This window comes from Phytophthora cinnamomi (genome assembly GCF_018691715.1).
Source record: "Phytophthora cinnamomi strain GKB4 chromosome Unknown Contig2, whole genome shotgun sequence".
In the NCBI taxonomy this organism is placed as follows: domain Eukaryota; phylum Oomycota; class Peronosporomycetes; order Peronosporales; family Peronosporaceae; genus Phytophthora; species Phytophthora cinnamomi.
In genome coordinates, this window is record NW_027150935.1 from 566,729 (window position 1) to 576,573 (window position 9,845).

Here is a 9,845-nt window from a genome sequence, read left to right on the forward strand (position 1 = left end):
AGGACGCGGTGCAGCTGATCGATCGACCAACGCGTGGTGCAGGCTACCCATTAGCAACGAGCGCTCAATCCGGACGGATGTTGTGCGCTGTGGCCGCATGGAGCCTGTCCTCACAGGGAACAACGTAGCACATGTGGCGCGCGATTGAACCCGGAACGCATAAGGCCCTCCATCTGGACTGCTGCTTGTACTTCGAAGTATGCCTGGACTGTACGCCCAGAAAGCGATGGCGGCGACAGCCGGCAGCGCTATAGCAACGCTAGCCGCGCGCAATTGCCATAGAAAACCATCACTTTCGGCGAAGAGTCAGCGGTTTCCACGCGCCAGAGTTGTCTTCTGGCCGGCGGAATATTCAGGCGGTCCGGAGCATAACTGCCACACACCTCGGTCCCAATGCCCCCAGATGCTGCCACGCTGAGACTCCATTCCTCATTTCCTTGTTAACGACGCACGTGAACCTCTTCGACTGCAACCATGAAGATCCTGTGGATCCTGAGCGCCGGTCTCCTGGCGCTGCTCTCGAGACTGGCTAAGGTGGAAGCTCAGACGACATGCGGGTCGCGACTGCGAAAGGACTGGGATATGATGACCGCCACGGAGAAGACCACATACAAGAACGCCATCGCTGCTGCCATGGATTCGGGCGACTACATCAAGTTCGTCGAGATGCACACCGAAATGAGGTCCGAGATGGAGGCTCACCGCCAGTGCATGTTCATCTACTGGCACCGACTCTTTCTTGTCGTGTTTGAGAATATGCTACGCGGACAAGGAGCAGCGTACGCGTGTGTGACGGTGCCGTACTTCAACTGGATCGTCGCGAGCGCCCGCGTGACTGCGGGTACTTGCACGTCGTTCGCCAATTGCATGGCCATCACCAGCGATCTCGGTGGTTACACGAGTGGCGTGCAGCGCACCCTTGCCATCAACGGTATCAACAACTCCGGTCGGTGTGTGACCACGTGGCCGTTAAGTCGCTTCTGTCAGCAGTCATCGGCGACTGGATCAGCTTGCGCCAGGTGCGTGCCTCGCAGTGACTGGAGTCAGGCCAGGGTCCCTTCCGTCACGGGCTATGCGTCGGTGCGTCAGCAGGTGTTCAACGGCAAGAACATTGGCCAAATGTCTCCGCTCGTTGAACAAGGCTGCCACAACAACGTGCACGCCAATCTGGACAGCACCATGGGAACATTTGCTTCCCCGTCGGATCCGATCTTCTGGTCGCACCACGCCATGATTGATCTGCTCCACGTGGTTTTCCACAAGTGTCGAGTGGGAACGGCTCGGCTTACTTTCGCCCAGAAGGCATCAAACCCAGTGGCATGGACGTCCTGCGCTCGACGCGACTCTGGTGTCTTCAGCCCGACCGATGTGATCACCATGCGCACAGGTGAAAGGGGAATTAATCCGATTCCCGGCTCGACCGACCCCAAGATTGGCAAGTATTTCTCCGGTGTCCCCAATCAATTCGCGGGTCTCATGGATGTGCGCGACTTGGGTTCCAGCAGCTACGGGTACTACATCAGCGGTCAAGTTGCTACGATGTACACCCAATGCGATGCCTCACCTACTTCACGTAAGCTGGAGGAGACGACTGCCACGAACTCCACTTCAAAGCCTGCGATGTGTGGCGTGGCCGAAGATGATGGTTACGATGCCGACGGGAACGACTACGCGTCACAGAACAACTTTCCAGAAACCGACTACACCGGCCAGGATGACGGTCACCAGGACATTATCGTTGTCGACAACTCTGGCAAGCCGGTCGACGCCAACACTCCAATTGATGTCTATGTCACCGATGACTCCGAGAAGCGCGTCGTCAACTGGTACGACCAGACCATCGAAGCCATGGGAGGTGACTCGCACGACAATATGGCCGACCTCGAGCGTCAAGCCTGCATGTTTGAGCACGTGTGCTTGGGTGGCACCAGGGCTACTCACCAGAGTTCCAGGAGATCTGGAAGGTGAAGGAGCCGCGCTGCAAGATAATTGTGGACGCCATCATGAACGGCTCGCAGCCGATCATCTACGAGTCGTGGCGCCAGGACATGGAGTCTCACTTCGGTTGTCCGGAGCCGACCAACTCGACGAACGTGACTTCGTACTCGGGTTCGTGGGGCTCTTCGGATGGCACAACGAGCTACACGGTGGTGGGTTCGCAGGAATCGGTCGAGAACTCGAATGACACGATTCAGTTCCCGGACGGCGATTCTTCAGCGACGGTAGCCACGGTGTCGACGTGGGATGCGTGAGGAGGCTGCTTGTAACGCAGCTCCGACACCTGAAATATTTGGTTGCGCTTGCTTGCTCTCTTAGATTTTTTTTAGCCCGATGTTCTTCTCCAGCAATTATAGTCAATAAATACATGGATGAGTATTTGATATGATAGAGAGCATTCACAACAGTGCGATTCTGACTGTATCGTAGGAAGTGCCGGTATATGTACCGTCGGAAAATGTTACAAAGGTATCATTGGGTTCAACTCGTTATGAGAGTTTCGGTGGTTTCAGTAAGTCAATCGTTACTTTGCTGAAAAAAGCTTGGATGCAACCTTACAGGAACAAAAGTTGTTTTGGTGTCGATTGCAGTCGTCGTCCTTGCATACCAGTACGTACGCGCAGTAGCATGCGAGTGTAGGTAGTCACAAGCGCACCAAACTGAGTTGTTTAATCCATACATTTGTTGGAAGTACTTGTGCGTACGTAGTTCTAGGCGATGATTAAAAGTACGTGTTTGCTTGAACGGTCGCGGTAATATTTCACTAGTGACGTAGCACGCCAGCGATCATCGTTTGTGATCTACAAGTTCCCTCGAAGTGAAACATCCCTATTGCGTACGTATTTGATAGGTTAGCATGCAAGCAAATTTTCAGCATCGCCAGCAGAAATGAATTTATCGACTACCTCGAGCTAATAAAATACCAATTGTTGGCCATCGAAAAATGTGCCATAATAGCGCTACAAGGTCTGGCGTACATGCTATCCGGGATACTTACGCCTGCGAATGTAGTACATGCAGAATGGAGCGCAACCAATACGCTACATGCTGACTCGTGACTGAAACCACTATACAATCTGGCAGTTCACATACCCATCGCGGCGCTGATTCCGGAGTAACAGTAACGATTTTTTGTCGCCTGGCAGCGGACCGTCGGAAACCCCCAGCGGGACCAGCGGGACCGGAGCAACCGCAGTTCTCAATTTCCTTTGTCATCAAAGCGAAAAATCGGGGACGGTCTAGCTCACGATGAAGATCCTGTGGGTTGTTGGCCTCAGCCTCCTGGCGTTCGTATCAGGAATTGCTGAAGTACGAAGTGCCTGTGGCGCACGTGTCCGAAAGGACTGGGATGCGATGACCACAACAGAAAAATCTACGTACAAGAACGCCATCGCGGTTGCAATGGATTCGGGCGACTACATCAAGTTCGTCGAGATGCACACCGAAATGAGGTCCGAGATGGAGGCTCACCGTCAGTGCATGTTCACCTACTGGCATCGACTCTTGCTCATTGTGTTCGAAAACATGCTACGTGGACAAGGAGCAGCGTACGCGTGTGTGACGGTGCCGTACTTCAACTGGATCGTCGCGAGTGCCCGCGTGACTGCGGGTACTTGCACGTCATTCGCTGATTGCATAGCCATCACTAGCGAACTGGGGGGTTCCATGAGTGGTGTGCAGCGCACCCTTGCTATCAACGGTATCAACAACTCTGGTCGGTGTGTGACCACGTGGCCGTTAAGTCGCTTCTGTCAGCAGTCATCGGCGACTGGATCAGCTTGCGCCAGGTGCGTGCCTCGCAGTGACTGGAGTCAGGCCAGGGTCCCTTCCGTCACGGGCTATGCGTCGGTGCGTCAGCAGGTGTTCAACGGCAAGAACATTGGCCAAATGTCTCCGCTCGTTGAACAAGGCTGCCACAACAACGTGCACGCCAATCTGGACAGCACCATGGGAACATTTGCTTCCCCGTCGGATCCGATCTTCTGGTCGCACCACGCCATGATTGATCTGCTCCACGTGGTTTTCCACAAGTGTCGAGTGGGAACGGCTCGGCTTACTTTCGCCCAGAAGGCATCAAACCCAGTGGCATGGACGTCCTGCGCTCGACGCGACTCTGGTGTCTTCAGCCCGACCGATGTGATCACCATGCGCACAGGTGAAAGGGGAATTAATCCGATTCCCGGCTCGACCGACCCCAAGATTGGCAAGTATTTCTCCGGTGTCCCCAATCAATTCGCGGGTCTCATGGATGTGCGCGACTTGGGTTCCAGCAGCTACGGGTACTACATCAGCGGTCAAGTTGCTACGATGTACACCCAATGCGATGCCTCACCTACTTCACGTAAGCTGGAGGAGACGACTGCCACGAACTCCACTTCAAAGCCTGCGATGTGTGGCGTGGCCGAAGATGATGGTTACGATGCCGACGGGAACGACTACGCGTCACAGAACAACTTTCCAGAAACCGACTACACCGGCCAGGATGACGGTCACCAGGACATTATCGTTGTCGACAACTCTGGCAAGCCGGTCGACGCCAACACTCCAATTGATGTCTATGTCACCGATGACTCCGAGAAGCGCGTCGTCAACTGGTACGACCAGACCATCGAAGCCATGGGAGGTGACTCGCACGACAATATGGCCGACCTCGAGCGTCAAGCCTGCATGTTTGAGCACGTGTGCTTGGGTGGCACCCAGGGCTACTCACCAGAGTTCCAGGAGATCTGGAAGGTGAAGGAGCCGCGCTGCAAGATAATTGTGGACGCCATCATGAACGGCTCGCAGCCGATCATCTACGAGTCGTGGCGCCAGGACATGGAGTCTCACTTCGGTTGTCCGGAGCCGACCAACTCGACGAACGTGACTTCGTACTCGGGTTCGTGGGGCTCTTCGGATGGCACAACGAGCTACACGGTGGTGGGTTCGCAGGAATCGGTCGAGAACTCGAATGACACGATTCAGTTCCCGGACGGCGATTCTTCAGCGACGGTAGCCACGGTGTCGACGTGGGATGCGTGAGGAGGCTGCTTGTAACGCAGCTCCGACACCTGAAATATTTGGTTGCGCTTGCTTGCTCTCTTAGATTTTTTTTAGCCCGATGTTCTTCTCCAGCAATTATAGTCAATAAATACATGGATGAGTATTTGATATGATAGAGAGCATTCACAACAGTGCGATTCTGACTGTATCGTAGGAAGTGCCGGTATATGTACCGTCGGAAAATGTTACAAAGGTATCATTGGGTTCAACTCGTTATGAGAGTTTCGGTGGTTTCAGTAAGTCAATCGTTACTTTGCTGAAAAAGCTTGGATGCAACCTTACAGGAACAAAAGTTGTTTTGGTGTCGATTGCAGTCGTCGTCCTTGCATACCAGTACGTACGCGCAGTAGCATGCGAGTGTAGGTAGTCACAAGCGCACCAAACTGAGTTGTTTAATCCATACATTTGTTGGAAGTACTTGTGCGTACGTAGTTCTAGGCGATGATTAAAAGTACGTGTTTGCTTGAACGGTCGCGGTAATATTTCACTAGTGACGTAGCACGCCAGCGATCATCGTTTGTGATCTACAAGTTCCCTCGAAGTGAAACATCCCTATTGCGTACGTATTTGATAGGTTAGCATGCAAGCAAATTTTCAGCATCGCCAGCAGAAATGAATTTATCGACTACCTCGAGCTAATAAAATACCAATTGTTGGCCATCGAAAAATGTGCCATAATAGCGCTACAAGGTCTGGCGTACATGCTATCCGGGATACTTACGCCTGCGAATGTAGTACATGCAGAATGGAGCGCAACCAATACGCTACATGCTGACTCGTGACTGAAACCACTATACAATCTGGCAGTTCACATACCCATCGCGGCGCTGATTCCGGAGTAACAGTAACGATTTTTTGTCGCCTGGCAGCGGACCGTCGGAAACCCCCAGCGGGACCAGCGGGACCGGAGCAACCGCAGTTCTCAATTTCCTTTGTCATCAAAGCGAAAAATCGGGGACGGTCTAGCTCACGATGAAGATCCTGTGGGTTGTTGGCCTCAGCCTCCTGGCGTTCGTATCAGGAATTGCTGAAGTACGAAGTGCCTGTGGCGCACGTGTCCGAAAGGACTGGGATGCGATGACCACAACAGAAAAATCTACGTACAAGAACGCCATCGCGGTTGCAATGGATTCGGGCGACTACATCAAGTTCGTCGAGATGCACACCGAAATGAGGTCCGAGATGGAGGCTCACCGTCAGTGCATGTTCACCTACTGGCATCGACTCTTGCTCATTGTGTTCGAAAACATGCTACGTGGACAAGGAGCAGCGTACGCGTGTGTGACGGTGCCGTACTTCAACTGGATCGTCGCGAGTGCCCGCGTGACTGCGGGTACTTGCACGTCATTCGCTGATTGCATAGCCATCACTAGCGAACTGGGGGGTTCCATGAGTGGTGTGCAGCGCACCCTTGCTATCAACGGTATCAACAACTCTGGTCGCTGTGCGAACGTATTACCGATGAATCACTTCTGTCAGCAGTCATCGGCGACTGGATCAGCTTGCGCCAGGTGCGTGCCTCGCAGTGACTGGACTACTGTTCGGGTGCCTACCGTCGCGGGCTATGTGTCGGTGCGTCAACAACTGTTCAAGGGCAAGAATATCGGTGAGATGTCTCCCCTAGTTGAGCAAGGCTGTCACAACAATATTCACGCCAACTTCGGGAGTACAATGGGAACCTTTGCTGCTCCCGCAGATCCACTCTTCTGGTCGCACCACGCCATGGTTGATGCGCTCCATTCCATCTTCCACAAGTGCCGCGTTGGGACGCAGTTCTTGACTTTCGACCAGAAAGCCAACAATACTGTGGCGTGGACGTCCTGCGCTCGCCGCGACACTGGTACTTTCAACCCGAGGGACGTCATCACGATGCGCACTGGTGAAAAGGGAGTCAATCCTATCCCTGGCTCAAGTGATGCAAAGATTGGCAAGTATTTCTCTGGGGTTCCGACTCAATTCGCAGGTTTAATGGACATCCGCGACTTGGGCTCCAGCAGCTACACATACGCGCTCAGTGGGCAATTAGCTAAGCTATATTCTCAGTGTGATGCTTCCCCCACGTCACGCAAGTTGCAGGAGACAACAAAGGCAACAGCAACCAACAATAACGCCAAGTGCTCAGTTACCCAAGACGAAGACCAAACAAAAGGTGATAACAACCCCTCTGGTGAGGATAGCAACACATTGGACATTATCATCCTGGATAAATCGGGCAAGTCGGTCGACGCTGATATACCGACCGATACTTACATTTCTGATGAATCCGAGAGACTTATCGCTAACTGGTACGACCAGACCATCGAAGCCATGGGAGGTGACTCGCACGACAACATGGCCGACCTCGAGCGTCAAGCCTGCATGTTCGAGCACGTGTGCTTGGGTGGCACCCAGGGCTACTCACCAGAGTTCCAGGAGATCTGGAAGGTGAAGGAGCCGCGCTGCAAGATAATTGTGGACGCCATCATGAACGGCTCGCAGCCGATCATCTACGAGTCGTGGCGCCAGGACATGGAGTCTCACTTCGGTTGTCCGGAGCCGACCAACTCGACGAACGTGACTTCGTACTCGTGTTCGTGGGGCTCTTCGGAGGAAGGCACGCCGAGCTACACGGTGGTGGGTTCGCAGGAATCGGTCGAGAACTCGAATGACACGATTCAGTTCTCGGGCGACGCTGCTCAAAATGACGCTGCTGGGGTTGGATCAACCTACAGCACATCGTGGTAGACTTTGTTGTGAAGGTGGGAAAGCATTTGTACAATACCCACTGTAGAAATACCCTTCGCAGTCAAGTAAGACGAAATATCACGCCAGTTGCTCTTGCGTACATTGCCATCGCCACGTTCGGAGATTGCTGACTTGCAACAAACAAAGAAGAACTGGCACGATCCTAGCGCGAAGCGTTTGGTGTGCTCGCGTCGATCACTGCGTCCTCACTAAGGCCGGTTCTCAACCGAAGTGTTTTTCTCGACGCGTGCGTTACATGCGTGCCCTACCCCGTATGCTCGGTTGAAAATGAAACTGACCAAATTTGATTGGTCCAGTGTTTGATCAATATTATCCAATCATTGTACTGTTACTCTGTGTGATCTACGTGTGGTTCATGACTCAACAATATCTGGAGCGCTGACCAAGACTCCCCTGTCCGGCAATGGGGAGCGAAGCTGGTCCAACCCACCAAGCCCCTGTAGTATCTCTTGAAAGCTGAATCTCTAAGTAGCGTAGAAGCATGCACTCGCCACGAAATCCGCTCTCGAACTGTTGGATTTTTTTTTCGTGCTGCTTGGTGTCGCTTGATGGTTACCAAACAAACCAGAAGGCCGCACAGCTCATCTTCAGCTTTCCAGCGACGCCGTTACCTTGCGGTGGGGGTGAAGCGCGGGGGAGAAGCACGTCGAAGCCGGACCGACGCCATGTCAGAGGAGGGGGAGTGCTTTGAGGGGGAATGCAAATAATGCAGTGCAATGATTGGCCAAAAATAGTTAACGCTTGCCAACGCATGCGTTGTGCAGTATCATTTTTGTAACGTCCTGTTAACCAATCAGATCACAAAGTGTCCGAAAACGCATGCGTCCGCAACCCGCCTAACTTAGGCCCTAAGGACTCCTTAGTGAGAAATAAATCGGGCAGGCGGGATCGAGGGAGGTGCTATCTTATCAATACATTACTCGATAGTAAGTTGCGAAGTGAGTTCATTTAGCAGTTAGGCAAAGCTCCCTAGCGCTATTTGCCTTACAGGAGGGGCGTGCCCTGTAGCAGCGCCTCCAGCTCGGCAGCACCAACCGCTGATGCTGATTATGCAGTGCCGCAGTTGATGTGGCGTCGATTATGTAGATATAGTGTTTACGCGGTCCTCGTGTGCTGCCGTCGGTCGGTGTCGGTCGGGCTGCAGCCGGCGTTGTCCTTGGTCTGGTTGTCTTCGTCGTCTGATCCAATACTCCACATACACTGGCATTAACAGTGTCTCCACCAGCAGCCCGCAGATGAGAGTCCGTCCTGCTGTATGATCTACATGAAGACCCATTCTGAGAGCTGCTATTTGTTGTTGCTGCTGTGGTCGAGGTTTAGCGAGTATTCGCATACTTAAGTAGTTATTAGGGACTAGCCGATCGCCGCCGCTTCGCGGCGGTGTGTGTGTGGTTAGTCATAGGCGGTTACGCTCGCGGTTCCAGCTCGCTCCACTATTTGTCATAGCCCCCTCCGCATCGCTCCGGTGGGTTTACAGTTCGGCGCAACCCGTTACGCTACTTGGCAATCCTTTCGTCTCAACCCGTTACGCTCGCTGTGCCAGCTCGCTCCACTACTGAACATACCGTTGCTCGCAACCCGTTCCGCTCGCTGTGCCAGCTTGCTCCACTACTGAATATACCGTTCGTCCCAACCCGCTCCACTACTGAATATACCGTTCGTCACAACCCGTTACGCTCGCTGTGCCAGCTCGCGCCACTACAACGGATAGCGCTCGGTACTTGTAGGTCCTGCGGCCTTGCAGGTCCGAAGTGCTTGAAGGTCCGGCGTACTTCATCGACAATTTATCGCAACCCGTTACACTCGCTGTGCCAGTTCGCTAGGCCACTACTTACCATACCGTTCATTGCAGCCCGTTGCGCTCGCTGTCCCAGCTCGCTCCACTACTTACCATACTGTTCGTCCCAACCCGTTACGCTCGCTGTGCCAGGTCGGTGCTTGAAGGTCCCGCAGGTCGCGCTTGAAGGACCATTCATCGTAACCCGTTACGCTCGCTGTGCCAGCTCGCTTCACTACTGGATATACCGTTTGTCCCAACCCGTTACGCTCGCTGTTCCAGC

General features: G+C 53.5%; 3 protein-coding genes across 5 annotated transcripts; all 3 read left to right on the forward strand.

Annotated features, from left to right (window-relative positions):
• Positions 1–474: 474 nt before the first annotated feature.
• IUM83_12260 (uncharacterized protein) lies at positions 475–2,252 on the forward strand (the record flags this gene model as incomplete). 3 transcript variants are annotated; one of them, XM_067936875.1, is made up of 2 exons in its annotated part: positions 475–1,855; positions 1,945–2,252. In XM_067936875.1, 2 exons carry the CDS (start codon positions 475–477, stop codon positions 2,250–2,252), a joined length of 1,689 nt encoding a protein of 562 aa, XP_067800201.1. The 3 variants fall into 3 exon arrangements, with proteins under 3 accessions (XP_067800201.1, XP_067800199.1, XP_067800200.1); XM_067936876.1 differs by having other exon boundaries at positions 679–1,855; XM_067936877.1 differs by having other exon boundaries at positions 1,621–1,855.
• A 994-nt stretch (positions 2,253–3,246) lies between these two features.
• IUM83_12261 (uncharacterized protein) lies at positions 3,247–5,019 on the forward strand (the record flags this gene model as incomplete). Its single annotated transcript, XM_067936878.1, has 1 exon — positions 3,247–5,019. One exon carries the CDS (start codon positions 3,247–3,249, stop codon positions 5,017–5,019), a length of 1,773 nt encoding a protein of 590 aa, XP_067800198.1.
• A 993-nt stretch (positions 5,020–6,012) lies between these two features.
• Positions 6,013–7,764, forward strand: IUM83_12262 (uncharacterized protein; the record flags this gene model as incomplete). The annotated part of the gene is made up of 1 exon (XM_067936879.1): positions 6,013–7,764. The coding sequence occupies one exon, from the start codon at positions 6,013–6,015 to the stop codon at positions 7,762–7,764; it is 1,752 nt and encodes a 583-aa protein (XP_067800203.1).
• Between the last annotated feature and the right edge of the window lie 2,081 nt (positions 7,765–9,845).